Genomic DNA, 24,196 nt, shown 5'->3' with positions numbered 1-24,196 from the left:
GTAATTTCATTATTCTCGCAAAGTAATGAGATTGACCGGTTTCAGGTATTGTGTATTGTATGTAATGATTTGACCCATGCAGAAAAAAAATTAAGAGTAAACATTGAAGAAATGTCAAAAAGGAATAATGCCAGCTACCTCACATCTTTAAACTTTTTTTTGTTATAAATTAGATTGCACAAAGCAGATATAGAGAATTTAAAAGTAAAAAAAACTTCAAAAGGACCATTAGCTGAAAAATAGAGGATAACATCTCATGAACCCAAGTAAAAGTTATGAATCTTCATGAGAGCGAACAAACCAATTCGCAGCCTTCTGATCTTTAGACACAAGGGACAAACCATCCCAGGAACCAACGTGACTCCACACAGGATTTGCTTTTCTTTTCCTCCATTGCAGTGCTGCACTTCCTTATCTTGAATACATTTGGATGCAAAGCATGATGCAGTCTGATAAACTAGCTACCACTATTCAAAATTTGCAACAAGTTCCTCCCACTCATTATCAATGCTTGTGCTTCAAAGTGTCTTTGCAGCATAGTTTTTGTCCACCCGAATACCTGCCATTTAAAAGTTGAAAAAGCAAAAACCGAGCCGGGAAAGATGCTTTTCAACCATCCTGCATCCAGCTCATCTTTGGTGCTTTTGCAGAAGCTTCATCTGAATGCTTAGGGAGTTGGCCTCAAGAAGCATTGCGGATGAAATGCTTTAGTACTCTTATGTTCCTATTACATCACCCAGATCTCAAAGCAGAATTTTTTTTTGTTTTATTCACTCACTCGTTGGACGTGAGGCATTGGCTGGCCAGCATTTATTGCCAAGTCCTTAGTTGCCCTTGAAGGTGGTGATGAGCCACCTGCTTAAACCACAACAGTCCACGTGCTGTTAGCTGACCCACAATTGCCTTAGGGATAGAACTGCAGGATTTTGACTCACAGTGAAGGAAAAATGATAATTCGAGTCAAGATGCTGACAGGTTTGGATGAGAACTTGCAGGTATTCATGCTCTCATGTATCTGCCCTCCTTGTCCTTCTAGATAATAGTGGTCTTGAGTTCAGAAGGCACTTTCTCAGGATCTTTGGTGAATTTATGCAGTGTATCTTGTGGATAGTGCACACTACTGTTACTGAGCGTTGGTGTCAGAGTGAGCACAGGCTTGCAGATGCGTGCCAATAAAGCAACTGCTCCGTCCTCGATAGTGTTGAGTATTGCTGGGGCTTCAGCCATCCAGGCAAGTGGGGAGTATTCCATCACACTCCTGACTTAAGCCTTGTAAATGGAGGGGCAGAATGTGGGGAATCAGGTGGTGAGTTACTCACTGCAAGACTCTGAACTGCTCTTGCAGACACTGCATTTACATGGTGAGTCCAGTTGAATTACTGGTGAATGTTGATAATAGAAGATTCAGCGATGGTAACATCACTGAATATTAAGGACTGGTGATTTGATTGTCACTTAGTGGAGATGATCATTGCCTGGCATTCGAGAGGCACAAATGTTACTTACCACTTGCCAGCCCAAGCCTCCATATTATCCAGACCTGGTTAATTTGAACACGAACTACTTCAGTATCTGAAGTCGCGAATGGAGCTGAACATTGTGTAATCATCGAACATCCCCAGTTCTGACCTCTGACAGAGGCAAGATCATTGATGATGCCACTGAAGATGGCTGGGGCTATGACACTACCCTCAGGAACTCCTGCAGAAGTGTCACTGAGCTGAGATGACGGATCTCCAACAAACAACTTTCTTATGAGCCAAACATGGCTCCAACCAGCAGAGTTTGCCTCCTGATTCGCATTGATTCAATTTTGTTAGGGCTGAACAAAACTCGGTTGAATGTGGCCTTGATGTGAGGGCTATTACTCTCACCTCACCAATTGGAGTGAGCGTGGTGACAACAGCTATGCAGTTTAAAGACCAGGCTAACACAGCTGATCCAGTGTAGGATATAGTCATTGGCAACTGCTTTGCTCAATAGGTCAGCAGCGTATGGAACATGCTGAACATGGTTACAGTTTTCCTTCAACGTATATGACAAGCGGAATATTTGACTGACCAGATCTGGCTCATTATCAGTTTTCTTTTGGTAACATTCAAGGACTAAACTAAGTCTCTTGTACACACGAGTCAAACTGATCTGGAGTGGCTTGCAAATCTGACTTTGCAATCTTTCACAACTCCACCACCCCACCAACATTCCTTCTAAGCTGTTTGGCCTTTGGAGGTTGCATACATGCCAGTTACCCATGTATCAGCTTCCACTGCCAAAAGCTGCTGCTGTACACATACCTTGGAGCAGAAAAAAAAAATCAGAGGGAACGCTGCTCCCAAGTCCGTTAACCTGTTTTACATTGCACATTATGCACAGTATGACATATTGTATGTTAAAAATTCAGGATGAGTTTTCCCTTAATAACTTTTGTATTTTCTAATTAATTTCTTTAGAGATGCTATTGTATTGCACATCTTTGGAATAGGTGGGACTTCAAGCCATGCTTCCAAGCTCAGTGACATAGATTCCAATGTAGCATAAGAGACCAATTAATAACTTGTATATATTTTACTTGGGTGTACAATAAAACTAACTGCTTAACTGTAGTAACTTAATGTTTGCCTTATTATTTCCATTAGATTTTCACATGGCCAAGTACTTAGTAATTTGAGAAGTCACATGTTTTTAAAAATTAGGAAACATTTTATAACTAACCTCTGGAATGAAAAGGAATTTATTTACACCACTGAACTTGGATGTAACATCAAAAGTTGTAAAATTTAATCTAAATATATAATCAAATTTAAGGAGAGCTTGATTACTTCCCATTGCAATAATATTTGTAGCATTAAAATGCTTTTGATTGACTTGCTTATTGATAACTGAATTCAGAAAGTTCAATTTACCTTCAATTCTATGTAAATTTTAATTAAAATTTAGAAAAAACTTAGAAGCAGAAAACCTTCTCTTTAAAAGGAAATAAAAAGGAAAATGTGTTCGAACTAGTTCATAAGTAGGAGGCCATTTTAAAAGAAACAATGAATACTATTTGCTATCTACCCTCCTAAAAATACCATGTTTTATTTAATTATGATATTAGAGAATTAGTTCTATGATCATAGTATATTGAATGACAGAAACAGCCTCTCCATATCTGAATATTGCATTGCAAAGGTACATAACTCATTCTAAAGTTTCAGCGTTTTCATAATGCAGTTTAATGTTTCATGGACAGACTATTGACTATCATGATGTTTGAGATTATTTGTTGGTTTAAAGAACTTGACTAAACATTAATTCTAAGCTAATCAAATTACAATTCCTTGAATGAGATCGATGTTAATTTGAAGATCAGCCACTTATGTAAAACTGGTTTGTCAAATAATGATTGCAAAGGAGTAATGGCTGTTAAGTTTATAATCAAGGTAATCGTGCTTTGATGCCTAGGGAACAGTTCTAAACATACAAATATATACGCTTTACATAGAGATTAAGCTTTAGGAATTCTACTGTATTGTGATAAAAGATTGACAAGCATCATAAAGAGTCAAATATGTGGTGCTGGAAAAGTACAGATCAGATAGCATCCGAGGAGCAGAAGAATTGGCGTTTTGGGAATAAGACTTTCATCAGACCTTTTCTAGCACCACACACTCAACTCTGATCTCCAACATCTGCAGTCCTCACTTTCTTGTACAAATGCTGAAGATCTGGAATAAAAATTAGACTAAGTCAGATGGTCTAGCTAAAGAAATACAGAATTTACACGAATTCAATATAACTCTTCTGTAAGTATGACAAAGACTGGAAACATGATCGTTTATGCTTTCAAAAAAAGAGAGCAGAACATGGAAGAAATAGGAAATGCATCCCAGAGCAACTGGCAAAGGAAATGCTATTGGTAATAGAAAGGGGATATAGATTGAAGAGTTGATGAGCAGTGGGTGTGCTTAATAACAGAAAATAGGTTAATTCTGCTGAGAGTAAATCCATGCAAGCAAGACACTGGGTGGTGATCAAAATGGATGACAGGACTCATGGTCTGTAAGTGTTGAAATAAATTCTGAACCATGAAGGTGTTAAAAGTTCATAGGTGGAAACTGGGGTGCTATTTCTCTATCCTGGATTTGGAACTTCATAAACTGCAGCAGGGCTAGGTTAGAAAAGTTAGCACAGGAACAAGATGGTTAATTAAAATGGCAAGGAACTGGAAAGTTAAAGGTCAATCTTGCAGACAGAGGTTTCTGCAAAGTGATCACCCAACCCACATTTGATCTTACCAATGTAGAGGACATGATTTGGAGATGCCGGTATTGAACTGGGGTGTACAAAGTTAAAAATCACAACACCAGGTTATAGTCCAACAGGTTTAATTGGAAGCACACTAGCTTTCGGAGCGACGCTCCTTCAATCAGGTGATTGTCCAGATGAAGGACATTACCTGATGAAGGAGCGTCGCTCCGAAAGCTAGTGTGCTTCCAATTAAACCTGGGCTATAACCCAACGTAGAGGAGACTGTATGGTGAGCAGCGAATACAGCAGATTTGACTGAAAGTACTAACTGGCTACTTCATCTTGAAAAGGTTGCCTTACACAGAGTGGAGGTAAGAGATTATATAAACTGTTATACGTTCTGAAATTGCACTGGAAGATGCCATTGTGGTGGTGGTGGTGGTAGGAAGAGGTGGTGTTGGGAGTTGAGAATAACAGGATGGGGTGGACCAGGGTGCCACAGAGAAAATCACCAACAGGGGAGAGATATAGGAAGTCGCATATGCTCATTTGTTTACAATACCTGTTTTGGCAGTAAAGGCCACAGATGATCCTTTGAATGCATAAACTTGTGAGATGGAAAGTGAACACCAAGGTTTTAATGAATATTTTACAAGGGAGGAAATGGTACTTACACTGTTCATGTCTATCTATACAAAGCAAGACCAGGCTTAGGCTGACAAATGTTATTTACCACATGTAGACTCAAGTGACAGGTAAGAATCACCTTCCACAAGAACCAACATAATTATCACCCTCTTCTGTTCAACAGAAATCGGTACTAAAACCATCACTGCCAGTGTCTTGGGAGTTTCTAGAAAGTGAATCTTACAAATACTTTGGTTACAAGAGCAAATCAAAGGTAAGGAATTCTACAGAAAATTATATTCTTCCTAAGCTTCGCAGCCACTTAGAAGGTCTGTGCACTCCAATGAGTGCATGGATGCATCAACTTCCATTTCCTCAAGCTGATGCACACAGAAAGCTGCATATCAGCAAGATTAAAGGAATGTAGTGAGTATTTCACATACTGTCTCCTAAATATCTAAAACGCACAATTCTAGAATATGATAGAGTACTTCCTACTTGCCTAGATAAGTGCAGCTCCAGCAACTCTTGAAGATTAACACCAAGGTAAAGCTTCTTGCTTGCTTAGTATCTCAAGCACCACTAAGCTCCTTCTACAGAACCTTTTAAAACACACTGGGATTCCTACAGATGTGTATACCTTATAAGGCTGACCTTGTCAGTAATTCGTAAACAGGGCAAAGGCATTTGCTCGTCATCACAATTTCATGCTCAGTAGGATGCAAAGCTACCCTACATGACAACAGGTACCTCAATTAGATCACTACATGTCATGCAAACTCATGAAATCTGCCTAATAACACCACTTTTGGTCTTGAAAAGTGCCAATTCTTCTTTAGGTAAGATTGTAATGGCGGGGTGCCTCAAAGCTCTGAGCAAGTGTTACAACATTCTGTATTAACAGGATACCTTCAAGCTGAAAAATCCCTCAAACGAGGAATATGAATTTCAATGTCAGTACGCCAGGAATGAAGGCTGTGAATCTCAAAGATTGGTGGATCAGGTCAAATAGCAATAGCTCTTTGGCACTTTGCAGAAGAGTATTGATTTTAGTCAACCAACTAGTCTATGCTTGCTACAATCAGAAGCTTTCAACATCAGATATGATTCTGTGACTGAACAGCACTTGCTAAACAAACTTAATTGTGCTACAAATTATACGAACAACCAATTTAAAATTGTCAAACATGTAGTGTGGCTCATTTACATGTACAAACAGTCTCATTACCCATTCAAAATCCAATTCTTAGAAAATCAAAAAACTTTAAACATCATGTCTTTCAACTAAAACTTGATGGATAGCCATTCCATAGTACATTCACCTTAGCAATGTGCTGATGACAATCAACTAGTCTGGAATGAATTTAAAAAAGCTTGCCCTTTAACTGTTTTATGATGCATGCTTCATGGTAAATGACCAATAAACCTACACTTTTGTTTCACAGTGTAAATTTCCCTGGAGATTCTGTCCTGGTTAAGTGTGCAAGACAAAATGATTCAACAGACTTTTTAAATCCAACAGTACACTATAAATGTCACACCATTTAATCTCTGGTGTAAATTGGTTAACAGTATAACCAGCCCACCATTCATATTCTCATCTGTACCAGACCTGGCTACCCACCTTCACCACCAGAATTCAACTGTCCACCATCATTCCCTCATCTACAATTGACTCACTAACCCAACCAAAAGACTTCAGGTTTATAAAGAAAAACTAAATTCAGAATCTGATCCCATAAAATGGTTATGTCCTCAGCACTCCTCCTCTTCACTCGTCTTCACCGTAGATGGCCACATCAAGCCTTCATTGTTCCAGCCAAGAATGAAAGCCCTGGTCGAGATATGTTAAAAGGTAAGCATGTGATTGCTGATGCTCCTGAAAACAATACCACTGACTGAAAAATCTGGCACGCAACTTTGAATCAGTTGTAGTTTCCTTCAATAAATCAGTGGTAAAATCATAGCCACTCTTTGTGCAAATGCCATCCTTTGTATTTTTTTCCCAGCCACTGACTCAAATTGAGCCAGACTGCTCAACCTTGGCATCCCAAGTGATCCTAAGCTGAGCTGTATATGCTGGATGTCCAGGGTCAAATTGACCCGCATAACTGTAAGCAGTCAATCAATCATTCTACACCAGGTACACAACAGGATCCTATTGAGAAGGATAGATCATGTTCTGCTCCAAATGTCTGACTATTTGCAAGCTATACCTACACAAGGAAATTAATGACTGAAATAACAATCAAATAGGATTGCGACAAGTGTAACATATTTATTAACCATGGTACAGCATGAATGTTTGAGTATAAAAACTGGCAGCAAACTTTTTGTTCTGAAAGAAACTGAGAACAGATAGATCAGGAATGTTTGTTGCAGAAATAGCTTTCAAGTAAATAATTAAAATGATTCACATAAATAAATTGAAAATATTTCAGAACAGAGAAATCCATATTTTGTACCTTTAAAACAGAGAAGCTGAACGGCATATCCTCAGAAGCTCCCAGATACAGTATCATTGAATATATTTACATGGATTATTGGTCTCATCAGGAATCAAGGATATGGAATCAGATGGAATCTACTTGGAGCTGAATCCCCAGATCAGTCATGAGAATGGTGAAGCAGACTCAACAGCATAGCGATTGCAATGAAGTCAGCAAGCTGGACCTCAGAATATGAGTTCCCTAATTGGGCCTGTTATTCTTGCTTACACAAAAGTTTGAATATCAGGGACATCCAGTATGCTGAATGCCTGACTCAGTAAGAGGTAGTGATATTGTCAAAAGATTATGCATTCGTAAACAAAGGCAGATTGGTAACGGATGCAGGTCTCTGAAGACTCATTTCAGTGGAGACGAGTAAAGTACAATCTTGAAGGAACCCTCTTGCAACATACATTTTGAAGTTGGGGATATGCATTTTCTTGCATCATGCCTCTGTATGGGAAGCTTGATGAGTTCAACCCTGTTATCGAGACTGGGCCCAGAAATGTGGAACGGTGATGCTATCTTTTCCAATCAAATGATACTATAACAGATGAAAATCAACAAGCAATTTTCCTGACAACCTGTACAGCTGCAGTTTTTTTTTTCCCTGTCGTTAGTAGCTTAACATTTCCTGAGGCATCCTCAGATGCTAAAATCTTTCAAGAATTGATTGATCTCGTTAAGGAATATTATGACCCCAACCCTCCTTCAACTCAGACATTTTTGCTCAGCAACTCAAGAACCAGAGTAATCCGGATCGCAATTTTTGACTAGTTTAAGACAGAAGCCTGTGAATTTGACTTAACCCTTAATTAAATGTAAGATTATTGAACTATGCAAAAACGCCTACTGGCTGAAGTTCAACTGAAATTCAAACCAGGTATTATTGGAATTTTTTTTCAATTTCAAAAATTTACTTTATTCATAAAATCATTTGATGGTCTGTACAGTTGGTCATGCCATACATACATAAATATTTGCATACAGAGATCAGAATTTATTTGTATATACAGGTCTGTACATTTATCAATCATATGTCCATATATTTAGCTGAGGTGTCAGCAGAGCCCAAAAGACGGCATGGACCTCCTGTCCTTCTTAGGCAAGCAGATGTTACATGGTGGTCTTTCCCCACCTCACCTTGGTGGCAGCTGTCCCAAGCTTCAGCACATCCCTCAACACATAGCCCTGGACCTTAGAACGTGCCAGTCTGCAACAGTCGGGGTCAACTCCTTCAGCTGGAAGATCAACAGGTTTTGGACCGCCCAAAAAGAGCGTGCTTCACAGAGTTGATGATCCTCCAGGCACAGTTGATGTTCGCCTCAGTGCACGAAAGGGAGTGAATATGTGACTTTGATAGTTTGCTCAGGGAACCGCTCGATAGGATCCTCCCTCTCCTTTTCTCAAAGGGTCTCAAGGACACTACGTGCTGACCACTTCCTGATGGACTTGTGGTCAAAAGGTGTTTTTCTTCATAAACTTCTCCACGAAAGACAGGTGATACGGAACAGTTCAACTACTTCGATCATTCCGCGGCAACGAGGCCAGGCCCATCCTTCACAACACCGGGGACAGGTAGAACCTCAGTACGTAGTGACACTTGGTGTTTGCACACCAGGGATCCACGCAGAGCTTGATGCAGCCACACACATCAGGGTGAGGGTGGCATTGGGTGTATTTTTTCCCCATTGCCCAGATCTTTATACATCGAGTCTCTTCAGACCCGGTCCATCTTTAATCTCCACATAAATTGGAAGATGGCCCGGGTGACTTCAGTGGCACAGATTCTGGGAATAGGCCAGATCTGTGCCACATATAAACAGCAAAGAGGAAAATCCGGCAAGTGGAGCATCAGAGTTGCAAGGTATTCGAATGGAAGTGCACACCTTCACCATTCCACCAGAAGTTGGGGAAACACCACTAGAGTGCAGACAACTGTATATCCTCACTCAGGAAATTTCCTGACAGGATTAACTCTAGGTCAGCCCACAGCAAAAATGTCAAAATAAAGCCAAGTCTCAGTCAAACAGTTACAAATTTCCACAGGATCCCACCTGGTAAGATACTAATTGTTTTCGATACGCATATTCAGTACAACAGAGTACTACTAGATGTAAATGGAGTAAGATTACTTGTAGGCCAGTATCCAGGAAAGTTCATATCCTGGAAACTCTCCAGCAGTGGGTTTAATTTGTTTATCAACGCCCAAATCTGGTTAAATGGCAATCCGGTTAAATGAAAGTCGATACTCGCGTGGCCATATCATTGATTGCAGAACCAGTTCTTAATGAAACTCTGCGCATTCCAGCCGTTACATTTGTGCAAGACTTCAGCTAGGATGAGAACCGATACTGGGAACCTTTGTAGGTTAAAGGATAAAACTTCTGTTCCAGTCCCTTATGAGAAGCCTATCAATGATTGTGCTAGAAGGCTCAGGCCCAAGATTGATGGACAAAATCAGCTGCAAAAGATTCTCCTAAATTGGCTCAACATTTTTCAATTAAAAGAAATCTGCGTGAGTGAAGTCCTAATTAAATACCCGGACATTTTCCGGGAAGATCTGGGGACCAATGAAGGAACTAAGACCTTGCATGTTGACCAGGAAGCAATTCTACAATTCTGCAAGGTCCATCCCATACCATTTGGCTTACAGGCAAAAGCAAAAACAGAACTCTGAAGACTCAGAAGTGAAGGAACCATCAACCCAGTACCAATTTTGAAGCCTGATGGGTCAGTTCACCGTTGATAAAGTTAACCATTTGTTTAAAAATCATTGAGCCAAGGAACTGGGTGCATAAAGATGACAGGAGATTTATCCATCATGAAGGTTGACATTAACCGCATTTACTTGCGATTGTGTTTAGACCAGGATTTCCAGAATGATGCGACAATTAATACTCATAAGGGTTTGCATCAATATAAGAGACTGCCATATAGCACATCATCAGCGTATTCTATTTTTGAGCGAACGATGGAGAACATTTTGCAAGGAGTAGGAAAATCGATGTTTCAGGCAAAAACCCTTCATCAGGGTTTTTGCCTGAAACGTCGACTTTCCTGCTCCTCGGATGCTGCTTGACCTGCTGTACTTTTCTAATCTAACTCTGGTTTCCAGCATCTGCAGTCCTCACTTTTGCCTAGCATTTTGCAAGGTCCACCTCAGGTCACCAGGGAAAACCAATAAGGAACACAGAATACTTAAATACAGTCCGAAGGTTTCCCCGCCCCCCCAGGCAGATGAACGCCTAGGAAATGAAAAGCATGTGTCCCAGGCTCCCTCCAACCAAGTGACCTACTTGGGCTACAGGGTCAACAAGACCAAGTGACATCCATTGGAAGATAAAGTAAGGGCAATCAAAGATGCCCCACCTCCCATGTCTGTCCAAGAGCTGAGGTCATTTCTGGGTATGATAAATTACAGAAAGTTCATACACAACCTGGCATCATTGCATCAACTCCTAAAAATGCCATCCTTGGAAATGGACTCATAAGGCCCTAGCTTTCAATAAAGTAAAGAAATAACTATAATCCTCTAACATGCTGGCACACTATGATCCCATGAAAGATCAAGTACTGATATGCAATGCCTCCTCATATGGCAGAGTAATATTAGCTCTTAAATGGCTCACTGGAGACAAACACCCAATAGCTTATGCAGAACGTAAATACACCCAAATAGCAAAAGGAGGACTGGCAGTCAAATTTGGAGTCAAAGTTTTTCACCATTATCTTTCAGGGCAAAAATGTGTGATAAAATCATCAATTACAAGAATAAAGCAGTGCCCCTAAAAGGGCCATCACAACTTGAATTAAAACCTTCTTGGACTCAAGAGTGCAGCTCACGGTGGGGGATGCATATTGTTATGGGAGGGAATGATTGCCCTGAGCAAAGGTCGCAAACATTGGCTGAACTCCACCAGGGCAATCCAGGGGTTTCCAAGATGAAGGTGGTAGAAAGGAGTTATATCTAGTTGCCAGGAAGGGCGGGAATGGACTCAGTTGCATATCAACTATGCAGGTCCTTTCATGGGTTCAAAGCTTTTAGACATTGCATAGGGTTTAAATTTCTTTTAGTTCCAGTTTTGCTTCTGTTCCTGATGTAGTTGGAGTGGTCACATACTTGGGCAGTTGCTTTACCCGAAACACTAGTCAGATAGTATCTCCTACCCATCTTCTTCCTCAACAAAAAAAAATGTGCGTCAGTTGGTAAGGTAGTAAGTGGTTTCTTTGGTGTTTCATTTGTTTTTTTTTCCTGAAGTCTATTTGGGAATTTTGAATAGCGGGATTGGAGGTTAGGGCAGTTAAATGTTCCTCCTGCAGTATGTGGAAGGTAAGGGTCACCTCTAGTGAGTCTGCTGACTTCATTTGTGGGAAGTGCACCCAACTCCAAGTCCTCGAGAACCGTGTTAGGGAGCTGGAACTGGATGAACTTTGCATCATTCAGGAGGCGGAGGGGGTTACTGAGAGGAGTTACAAGGAGATAGTTACTCCGCAGCCACGTGAAGGAGGTAGATGAAGAAGGTAGTCAGGGGTAGGAAAGGGGACAGCAGGCAGTGCAGGGATCTCCTGTGATGGTTCCCCTCAACAGGTATACTGTTTTGGATAGTTGGGGGAAGGGGTGGAGAAACAACTTACCAGGGTAAACAATGGGGCACAGGTCTCTGGTGCAGAATCAGTCCCGGTTGCTCAGAGGGAAAGGGGGAAAAGAAGCAAAGCTTTCGTCACTGGGGACTCCATAGTAAGGGGGGCAGATAGGAGGTTTTTGTGGGAATGAGAAAGACTCACGATTGGTCTGTTGTCTCACATATGCCAGGGTTCATGACGTCTCTGATCATGTTTTCGGGATCCTTGAGGTGAAGGAGGAGCAGGAGAAAGTGAGGACTGCAAATGCTGGAGATCAGAGCTTAAAAATGTGTTGCTGGAAAAGCGTAGCAGGTCAGGCAGCAAAGTAACAGGCGAATCGACATTTCGGGCATAAGCCCTTCTTCAGGAAAGGGCTCCAAGTCATGGTCCACATATGTACCAATGACAGAGGTAGGACGAAAGATGGGGAATTGAAGGCAGACATTTTAGGGAGCTAGGGTAGAAGCTGAGAGCTAGAACAAAGAGTTATCAGTGCCACGTGCCAGTGAAACAAGGGAGAGGGAGAGCGCGGAGCTGAACATGTGGCGGCAGGGATGGTGCAGGAGGGAGGGTTTTGGATTCTTGGATAGTTAGAGCTCTTTCTGGGGAAGGTAGGACCTTGACAAACAGGATGGTCTTCACCTGAACCAGAGGGGTACAATATTCTGGGGGGTTGGGGGTTAAACTAATGCAGCAGGGTAACGGGAACCTGAATTGTAGTTGCAGTGTACAAGAAGTTCAGGTAGTGATGTCAGGGATAAGTTTATAAAGGTCGCGAGGGGGCACCGATAATCAGGACATTGGTTTGAAGTGTGTGTACTTCAATGCCAGGAGCATCTGGGATAAGGTGGGTGAACTTGCAGCATGGGTTGATACCTGGGATTCCAAAGTTGTGGCCACTTGAAAGACATTGGGCGGGGGGGGGGGGGGAGGAGAAGAAGAGGCAGGGATGGTTGTTGCAGAATCCGGGATTTAGATGTTGCACAGGAACAGAGAAAAGTCTTTTCCCTGGGGTCAGGGAGTCCAGAACTAGAAGGCATAGGTTTAGGGTGAGAGGAGAAAAATGTAAGAGACCTAAGAGGCAACTTTTCCACACAGAAGGTGGTACATGTATGGAATGAGCTGCCAGAAGTAGTGGAGCAGGCTGGTACAATTGCAACATTTAAAAGGCATTTGGACATGTGTGTGGATAGGAAGGGTTTGGAGGGATGCGGGCCGGGTGCTGGCAGGTGGGACTAGATTGGGTTGGGATATCTGGTCGGCATGGACGGGTTGGACCGAAGGGTCTGTTTCAATGCTGTACATCTCTCTGACCCTAAGATGGTAAAAGAGGCGGGAGCGTGGCATTGTTAATCAAGGGTACTATTACAGCAGCAGAGAATGTTTGAGGACTCATCCGCTGAGGTTAAAAAACAGGAAAGGAGGTCACTTTGTTGGGAGTTTTCTATAGGACTCTGAATTGTTCCAGGGATGTAGGAAAAAGGATAGCAAAGGTGATTCTCGCTAGGAGCGAAAGTAATAAGATAGTTGTTATGGGGGAGTTTAACTTTCCCAATATTGACTAGAAATACTATACTTCAAGTAGTTTAGATGGGTCAGTTTTTGTTCAATGCGTTTTCTGTAGAAAAGGGGTGATATCATATTGGATTTGTTACTGGGCAATGAACCCAGCCAGGTGTTAGATTTGGAGTTAATTGAGCACTTGGCGATAGTGACCATAATTCGGTTATGTTTACAGTAACAATGGACAGGGATAGGTATATATTGCAGGGAAAGAGGTATAACTGGGGCAAAGGCAAAATATGATGCAATTAAGAAAGATTTAAGATGCATAGGATGGGGAAGGAAACTGCAGGGATGGACACTCTTGAAACGTGGAGCTTATTCAAGGAACAGCTACTGCAGCAAAGAATTTGAAGCTCTTGTCATGAGGAAGGAGGCGACTTATGCGAGGATGAGGCATGAAGGCACAGATAAGGGGCTTGAGTGTTATAAGTTAGCCAGAAAAGATCTAAAGAGAAGGCTAAGAAGCCAGGAGAGAACATGAGAAGTTGTTGGTGGGTAAGATCAAGGAAAACCTTATGGCCTTCTACATGTATATCAAGAAAAGAATTATTAGAGTAAGATTATGGCCAAAGACAGTTGTGGAAAGTTGCATGTGGAATTCGAAGACTTAAGAGAAGCGCTTAATGAATACTTTTCATCAGTATTCACAATGGAAAAGGGCAATGTTAGTGAGAATACAGAGATACAGGCTACAAGATTAGGTGAGATCACGGTTGACAAACAGAAGGTTTTAACTATTTTCAGATCTTCCAAAATTGCTAAGACCCCAGGGCTAGATGGGATTTATCCTCAGATTCTCTGGGAAGCCAAGGGGGGATTGCAGAGCCTTTGGCTTCAATCTTTATGTCATCACTGACAGAAGTAGTGCCAAAAGACTGGAGGATAGCAAATGTTGTTCCCTTGTTTAAGAAGGGGAGTCAGGACAGCCCTGGTAATTATAGGCCAGTGAGCTTTACTTCAGTTGTGGGTAAGGTATTGGAAAAGGTTATAGGAGAATGGATTTATAAATCATCTGGAAAGGAATAATTTGATTATGAATAATCAACACGGTTTTGTGAAGGCTAGCTCATGCCTCACTAACCTCTGAGTTCTTCCAGAAGGTGACAAAACAGATGCATGAAAGTAAGGTGTTTGATAAGATCTACGCGGTAGGCTATTGCACAAATTAAGGAGTTTCAGGATTGAAAGTGACTTAGCAGTTTGGATCAGAAGTTGGCTAGCTGAAAGACGACAGGTGATGTTTGATGGGAAATGTTCATCTTGGAGCTCAGTTACCAGTAGTGTGCCGCAAAGATTTGTTTTGGGGCCACTGCTGTTTGCCATTTTTATAATGGATCTGGAGGTGGGCAAAGAAGGACAGGATAGTAAATTTGCAGATGGCACTAATTAAGGCAAAGTTGTAGGTAGTACCAAAAGATGTTATGGTTATAGAGGGACAGATAAGATGCAGAACTGGGCTGAGAAGTGGCAAATGGAGATTAATGCAGGAAAGTGTGAGGTAATTCACTTTGGAAGTAGTAACAGGAATGCAGAGTACTGGACTAATGGTAAAATTCTTGGCAGACTAAACGAGCAGAGAGATCTTGGTGTTCAGCTGCATAAATCCCTGAAAGTTGCCAGCCTGGTTGACAAGAGTTGTTAAGGAGGCATATAGTGTGTTGGCATTTATTGGTAAGGGGATTGAGTTTCGGAGCCACGAGGTCATGCTTCAGCTGTACAAGACATTGGTAAGGCTGCACCTGGAGTATTGTGCACAGTTCTGGTCACCGCATTACAGGAAGGATGTGAAAGTTTTCGAAAGAGCTCAGAGGAGATTTACTAGGATGTTGCACGGTACGGAAGGAAGGTCTTACGAGGAAAGGCTGAGGGAACTGAGGCTGTTTTCGTTGGAGAGAAGGCGGCGGAGAGGTGACTTAATTGAAACGTATAAGATAATCAGAGGGTTAGATAGGTTGGACAGTGAGGTGGTTTTCCTCAGATGGTGAAGGTTAACACAAGGGAACATAGCTTTAAATTGAGGGGTGATAGATTTAGAACAGACATCAGGAGTAGTTTCTTCTCTCAGTAGGGGCATGGAACAGCAGAAGATTCGCCGACGTTAAGGGCATTGCACATACTTATGGATAATAATGGAACAGTATAGGTTAGATGGGCAGATGAATTTTGCAGGTTGGTGCAATCGAGTGCTGAAGAGCTTGTACTGCACTGTAAAGTTCTATGTATGAAAATAAAGTTCAAATGTGTTGTAAATGTTGATATAGTATTATAGTATTGCAAGCTTGCAAATCACTTTTTAAAAGATACATGACAAATATGCATTGTCATAACTTAGAAGGTAATAGAAAAGAAACAAATACCAGAGCTGATAGCAAACGTCACGTGATGCCATAAGTTTTCTAATCATTTATCAAAATTCAGTGTATTCAGACTACATGGAAATTAAAAGTGTTTGAATACATTTAGTTAAAAAGCAAGTTATTTTCCATAAAAATGTGACATGTTTGGAAGAAGAGGAAGGGATAGGTCAAGAAGTGACAGATTTTTGAATATCTGAGCATTTTTAAAATTTGTATTACTGAAAGAGATTAAATAAATACCACAAGTTTTATTCATTTCATTGAAAGCATTCAAGGTCTTTTTATAACGCACTATATTTCTGTTCTGGAAATATTGCATTATTAGGTTAAGACAGATATAGCCATACTTTATTATCTGTGCAACGTAAGTAAAAATATGCCATTTATTTCTGTTCGTAAAGCAATCAATAATGCAGAAATAGAAGAGATTCTTACAATTTAGATGAAAACAAAGCTTGTTAATAGATGTTTTGATAACCTTAAAACTGCAACGCATCAAGATAAAAAAAACAAAAATCATTTCTCAATAGAAAAAATAATGGGTCATAGTGCAGGACATCAAGCTGAAAACAGAATGCGGAAATAATTAAGCAATTCTGGATCTTAAAAATACCTTTCAAAGTTCCTGGCACGAGAGGAATTAGAGTGGGGGGGGGAGGAGGAGAGGAAGAAAACAGGCACACATCAAGACATAATGATTGTAATTCTTTCAATCTCCCAGTAATTGTTGAATGCAACAATAAAAGAACAAAAACTTGTATTTATATACTTTAGAATGTTAAAAAACATGCTTCACCACCAAAAAAGAACTTGTAAAGAGTAGTCATTGCTGCAATGTAGGAAAATGTCTACACAAATTCAGATACAGCAGTAAGATAAATTACCAGACATTCAGTCTACTTCTGATAGCAGGGATCGAGTCATAATCACTTATCAAAAGAACTCCTTCCCCTGTTGGGATCTTTCATATCATTTCAGACCAGATGGGCATTCACGATTCATCTAAAACATGGCACCTTCAAAAGTACAACACTCCTTCAGTATTGGAATGAAGTACAGTACCCACCTAGGTACTGTGCTTCAGTCTCTTAGATGGAAGCATGAATCCACAAAGTTCTGACCCAAGAATTAAGTCTGCTATCACAGAAGTAGTGAAACTAAAAATAAAGCTTCTTTGCTTACAGATGCAAATGATTTTTATTTGGAGATAATGAAATTTCTTAACCTGGCTAATGAAAAGTATGATTTTTGCTTTTCATGTACGTTACTGGTCCTACTGATATTCCTTCTTGTGAGTTTTTCAGTGTAAAGAAAATAGGACTCATTATTGAGATTCAAGTTCATTTTTTGAATTCCATAAGGAATTTATAAACCATGATCTGTTTGAATGGCCAAAATGCCTGGAAAGGCAGAGCAGCTTACTCCTATCATCATATGTAATGAGAATGACAAATTAGGTAAGAAATTCTAAATTACTCCCAATGTTGAGATTCTGTTAGCAAATGATTTTTGTGTAATATTTAATTGAAACAAAGCAGCAGCTCTCTATTTGAATGCTTGTGTCACAACTCAGCAACCATTTCATCCTGAAATGGGAGAGAAGTGTCTGACACAAAGAAAAATCTACTCAAGGAAACTAATTTTTTTTCAATACAAACACCATTAAACAAAAGTAAATACTCACCAAATCTAACAGATCCCAAAATCTCAAATTCTGATGTCTCCAGTAAGGTGAAGCTTCCAGGCAAAATAACTATTAAAAACACGGTCAACAGAGCCACTGCATTACAAGTTACAAAATGTGCATAGTTCAAATATTTTCAAAACTTCTTTTCCTGTCAAATTACATTTGTGCAGGTTTGCATGCAATCAATCCACACAGCTGTGCTTGCAGAACAACTGTACCAACAAAGTCTGTCAGCAGGAATCAACCCAAAAAAACACGAACAGGTGTAAAAGGAAAAACAACAGCAAACCTGTACCCTGCGAGCACAAACTAGGACAATACTTTTTAAAGCAAAGTTTGAAACTGTACCATTGAACAGACAGGTCTTTGATTACATATTGTTGCCTAAGCCCAGTGCTTTAATTACTGAAAGATTTCTGCTTGCCAGTAAAGTTAGCACAAAATCTGTTAAGCTGTGAAACTTTCAAGAATATTTGGTGGAGGGAATGAAATACAAACAATTCTCAACAACTAATGAAAATACTGCATTGTCAAATGTAGATTCTAGCTTTGTCACTGTTTATATCTATATATTCAACTGCACAGTGCCTGATACACTATCTGTAATTATTTGCTGGAATTATTACCTTTGAAGTGAATCAAATGTATAAAATTTTTGAACGTACATGAAAAATTATGAAGTAGCACTGTAATTCCAATTGATATATAATATAATTAACTAGCTAAATCCAACAAGTATAAGCAGAATTTAATATTCTTGTCATTACTGATAAGTGGAAAACATCGGCTTTAAATATTCCATAAGTATGGCATTCCAGGAGATCAGTTCACCACATTCCAGTTTACAAGGCTCTTCTGATACAAATATGCAAAGATTCTCGTAGGCATTAAGCCTACAAGAACAATTCTGAACATAAGACAATGTTCCCAAAAATAGGAAAGAAAGTATGGCATGTTTCTTTTTCTATCACTAAATGCTTGGACACAGGTGCTTAAATAACTTAACTGTGCACTGCCCCTTTCTAGAACTCTTCTTAAATTTCCCATATGGAAAATAACAAAGCAAATTCAGCATATAGAGCAAGAGGATTGCAGAACAGTGTATCAGATAAATGAAATGCAAATGCAATTTAATGATACTAACAGAGGTGGAGTTCTTTTAAATTTTCAATTCTATTGTTGCCTTCCCTTCAGGTTTTTAGTTGACCCCTCTTCTGCACTCCTTGATAGACACTTGTTTCTGTTCCATATCATGTCTTTTGTGATGTTAACTCAGTTGGATAGATGGATGGTTTGCAATGCACAGTGACACCAACAGGCTGAAGTTACCCTTAATATGCCCCACCTTCTCAACCTTGCTCCTCACTTGAGCCACGGTGAGCCAGATTAAACTCACCACCAGTCAGCTCTCTTTAATGGAGACAGCAGCCCTGCAGTCCTCTGGGACTATGGCAGCTATAGCCGCTAATGTGAGTTGAATTGCAGAACAGCTGTGAATATGAAGGTCCCATTTATTGATTCTAGTGTGCCATAATCCACTGTAAATCTACTAGGTATGTGAAAAACTTGGCTAAATTTGTTTTAAATGCGCAAAAAGACATCAGTGATTCCTTTCCACTTACCTTTTCATACATAAAATGTGCCAAATATTTGGCTAAATTGCATATAGTGGAAAATTTTTAAAAACTCACAGCACACCTAAACAGAGATTCAATGGCATATGAATACTTGCATGACCCAATCATCTGACAAACTTTAATTGCAAACATAAAAACGTTTAACTGTGACAAATTTCCCTTTAAACAAATTGATTGGTGCCTTGCATTTGATGCAATAAGTATAGTTTCTCTAGCACTAACGTGAAAATTAGAAGGTCAAACAAAGTGGCTTGGTATCAAAAAGAATTGCAATTATGTTTTGAGCATTACAGTACACCAATTGTCCGAATTCACTGACTGGGTACGAGGCGCTATCTAGAACCTGGCAGGAAGTTTCCACCGTATGCTTGAACTTTGTACAAATCTGTTCATTGCATTGCATTGCATTCCATTCCATTGTGCATATGTTGCCCTTCCTACGAACACCTTGCAAAACTCAAGGCACGTAGTGTACTTCAAATGCGATTGCCTTAGCAGCTATTTGAGAAAAAAAACCATTTCAGGTGTCGCGTTTTAGAAGGTGCACTCCCACGAAAGTCAAGGCTCTGCCAAATGCAAACATGCTCTGGAAATGCATCGTCGAGCAGAGGCACTCGCCTGCCCCAGATGAAACAGAAACCACAGTTTTCCAAATGCAACAAACCCAGTGACATCCCAGCAATGCACTTTTATTTTAAACAACAGTTTAAATCTGCAGTCAGTCTGGCGAGGGGCGAAGGGGCGAGGGGGGAGGGGTCGACCCGCTGCCCCCTTGTTGTTGTTGTTGTAGGTGAACAGCAAGATGTGGTCAACCAGGTCAGGGGCAGGTTTACCTGAACCCCCATTCCCTCTCCCCTACCCCCAACCACCACCACAACAACATACACAAACAAACCATAAACCCCTCAACTCACAAAACCGCAACGGCCAGAGAGAGAGAGAGAGAAATAAACAGATCAAAGCCCGTGTGAGAGACTGAAATCAAACCCCATACCGAGAGAGAGAGAAGGGTGTTGGAAGTTGGAAACTCTCAGATTCTCACACACACACAAAAGTTATCAGATTTTTTTTTGGTTTAAAAAGCTCGGAGTTGGCAGAAACCCCGATGCGAATCTCAATTCATTGAGAGCGGAGACCGAACTCGAGAGGGAGAGACAGAGGGACAGGGAGGGAGGGAGGGAGGGAGGAAAAGTTTGGCTGTCCGTTTCGGTGTTAATGTTGAGGAAAGGGGGTGGAAACCAGAGCAGGAGCCAAGGCCCCTGTCACCTCCCTCTCACAGACCGGACAAAATTATATATAAATATGTAAAAGAAACTTTTCCTCCCGGCGGAGTCGATTTCGGCGAAATAAAAAGTCAACGAAACACCCCAGTCGGCCGGCGTGTATATAAAAAAAATCACATAACGGACCGATATCGAATAAACATTTAATTAGATACCAAGCGGAGTTTTTTTTGGGGGGGTGGGGGTGGGTTTCCTTACCGGGTAACAGGAGCAGCGTCGCGAGCAGTAACGGTGCTGCGGCTGGAGGCTGTCTCCCCGCCATTTTAGAGCCCAGTCAGTGAGTGAGTGAGTGAGTGAATGTGAGGAGGGATACAGGGAGAAAGGGGGTGGAGGTTCAGCCGGAGACAGGCGCATGGAGACAGACAGGGAGGGAGGGAGGGAGGGAGGGAGAGAGGGAGCGCGCGCTTGCCCGGGCGGCGCCAGGGACACGCGGCCACAGCCAGAGCGAGCGCGAGCTCCAACTCCCGGGCTGCAGTGCCGCGCGCCACCGCCGCCGCAGGCTGGCAGTTAGGGAGGGAGGGAGGGGGCACGCCGCTGGTAACCAATATACACGTCTCTCCCACTACACCCCATCAAACAAATACACACACCCCCACACCCCATCAAACAAATACACACACCCCCAACCCCATCAAACACACACCCACACCCCATCAAACAAATACACACCCCTCACCCCATCAAACACACACCCACACCCCATCAAACAGATACACACCCCTCAACCCATCAAACACACCCACACCCCATCAAACAAGTATACCCCCAACCACATCAAACAAATACACACACTCCCACACCCCATCAAACAAGTATACCCCCAACCACATCAAACAAATACACACCCCACACCCCATCAAACAAATATACTCCCAACCACATCAAACAAATACACACACTCCCACACCCCATCAAACATATACACCCCTCACCCCATCAAACAAATACACACACCCCCACACCCCATCAAACAAATACACACACCCCTACACCCCATCAAACAAATATGCCCCCAATCACATCAAACAAATACACACACACCCACACCCCATCAAACAAATACAGACACCCCCACACCCCATCAAACAAATACACATCCCTCACCCCATCAAACAAATACACGCACTCCCATATCCCATCAAACAAATACACACACCACCACACCCCATCAAACAAATATACCCCCAGCTCCATCAAACAAATACACACACCCCATACCCCATCAAACAGATACACACCCCTCACCCCATCAAACAAAAACACATAACTCCACATCCCATCAAACAAATACACACCCCTCACCCCATCAAATACACACACACCCACACCCCATCAAACAAATACACACACCCCCACACGCCATCAAACAAATACACACACCCCTCACCCCATCAAATAGATACACACCCCTCACTCCATTAAACAGATACACCCCCCCACTTCTTCAAACAGATACACACCCCTCCCCATCACAGATACACACCCCTCACCCCATCAAACAAATATGCACCCCCACCCCATCAAACAAATATATACCCCTCACCCCGTCAAACAGATACACACCCCTCACCCCATCAAATAGATACACACCCCTCACTCCATTAAACAGATACACACCCCCACTTCTTCAAACAGATACACACCCCTCCCCATCACAGATACACACCCCTCACCCCATCAAACAAATATGCACCCCCACCCCATCAAACAAATATATACCCCCACCCCATCAAACTGATACACACCCCTCACACCATCAAACAGAAAAACACCCCCGACCCATCAAATATATACACCCTCCACCCCATAGAATGCATAGCCCATCAAGAAACAAACGCACACACCCCATCAAATATACAGCTCCACCCCATCAAATACACACCCCCGGGCCATCAAACATACACCTCCCCACCCCATCAAACAAATAGATACACCCCACCCCATCAGACAAATATACACACTCTCATCAAACAAATGGATACTCCATCAAACAACTATACAACCCTCATCAAACAAATATACACCTCCCATTAAACAAATGTATACCCCCACCCTGTCAAACAAATATACACTCTCTCATCAAACAAATGGATACTCCATCAAACAACTATACAACCCTCATCAAACAAATATACACCTCCCATTAAACAAATATATACCCCCATCCTGTCAAACAAATATACACTCTCTCATCAAATATATACCCTCCATCAAACAAATGTACACACCACTACCAATTACACCTTGCATAAAAAAACACGCCCCTCATCAAACAAATATACATCCTCCATCAAACAATGTACACACCCCTATCAAATACATCCCCATTAAGCAAATGTACACACCCCTATCAAACAAATACACCTCCCCATCAAACAAATGTACATGCCCCTCATCCAACATACACCACCCCATCAAACAAATACACACACCCTCAAGCAAATATACATCCATCCCCCTCATTAAACAAATATATACCACCCCTCAACAAATACACAGCCCCCCTCGTCAAATACATACACACCTGCCTTATCAATCAAATGTACACCCCCACATCAAACAATTATACACACCCCACCCCATCAAACAAATACACACCGCCCGTCAAACAAATACACACCGCCCATCAAACACACCCCCATCAAATACACACTCCTCTTCAAATATGCCGTCCCTTCATCAAAGAAATATATACCCACATCCCCAAACAAATATACACCCTCTCATGAAACAAATACACAGCCATCCCCATCAAATAAACATACACCTTCCTCATTAAATAAATGCACACATCCTCATCGAACAAATGTGCACACCCCATCAAAAAAATACACATCTCCCTTAACATTCACTCTCACCAAATACACACACGCCCATTAACATTCCCCACTCCATTCCCTTTCCATCAAACATGCACCCAGATTAACCTAACGCACATTCCCCATCAAACAACTACACCCACTCTCCCGCCATCAAACAAACACACACATTAATATTTCCCTGCCACTTCTATTCCATCAGATACACACACCCCTCATCAAACTAATACAAGCCCTCCAAATCAAAGGAATACACCGCCTCCCGTCCCACCCCATTCCATGAAACAAATACACACACACACATCCCTATCAACATTCCCACACTACTCCCCCTCCATCTATCAACGGCACCCTCCCGTCCTTCCCCACACTCCGGGCCGGTACTTAATGTATTCCCCTCCTTCCCCAGAAACACACACACACAGCGTGACTGATTCACACGACGTGCACCCACTGTCTTGGTTCAGTTTCAAGGAAATTCCCCCCCCCCCCCCCGTCTTTTTGGCATATGTTTTTTTTTGCTGTTTATTTAATTGCAAAGTTGCCATCAAAACGTCAATTGCGTTCTTTCCCGTCTCTCCTGCTCACTCCTTCCGCCTTTCCCTGTGGCTTCGGATCTTCCCCCCTCTTCCACTCCGTGCACCCTCCGTTTTCTCCTCTTCCTCCTGTTTCCCACTCCGTGCTTCATTCGCTAGCCTTTCATCCTCTTCCTTCTCTTTCCCTTCCCTCGTTCCTTGCGTCCTCTTCTTAGTCATTCCCTCTTCCTGCACTTGTCCCTTCTTCCCCTTGCCCCTTTTTTTTTCTTCTCCTTTTACCCCTCTGTCCTATTTCCCTGCTCCTCCTCCTCCCCCCACTCCTCTTTCCCCGTGACTTCG

General features: G+C 41.6%; 1 protein-coding gene across 2 annotated transcripts in view; it reads right to left on the bottom strand.

Annotated features, from left to right (window-relative positions):
- LOC132816639 (nectin-3-like) overlaps positions 1-20,819 on the bottom strand; it is a 117,467-nt gene extending 96,648 nt beyond the window's left edge. The window contains exon 1 of one of the 2 annotated variants that reach the window (XM_060826465.1): positions 20,701-20,819. In XM_060826465.1, the coding sequence (XP_060682448.1) occupies positions 20,701-20,764 (64 nt within the window). In that variant the 5' untranslated portion in view covers positions 20,765-20,819. The remainder of the gene's footprint in view (positions 1-20,700) is intronic. The other variant, XM_060826464.1, reaches the window with a different exon arrangement.
- Between the last annotated feature and the right edge of the window lie 3,377 nt (positions 20,820-24,196).

Source organism: Hemiscyllium ocellatum, chromosome 6, assembly GCF_020745735.1.
Source record: "Hemiscyllium ocellatum isolate sHemOce1 chromosome 6, sHemOce1.pat.X.cur, whole genome shotgun sequence".
Taxonomy (NCBI): Eukaryota; Metazoa; Chordata; class Chondrichthyes; order Orectolobiformes; family Hemiscylliidae; genus Hemiscyllium; species Hemiscyllium ocellatum.
This window is presented reverse-complemented; position numbering and strand designations above follow the sequence as displayed.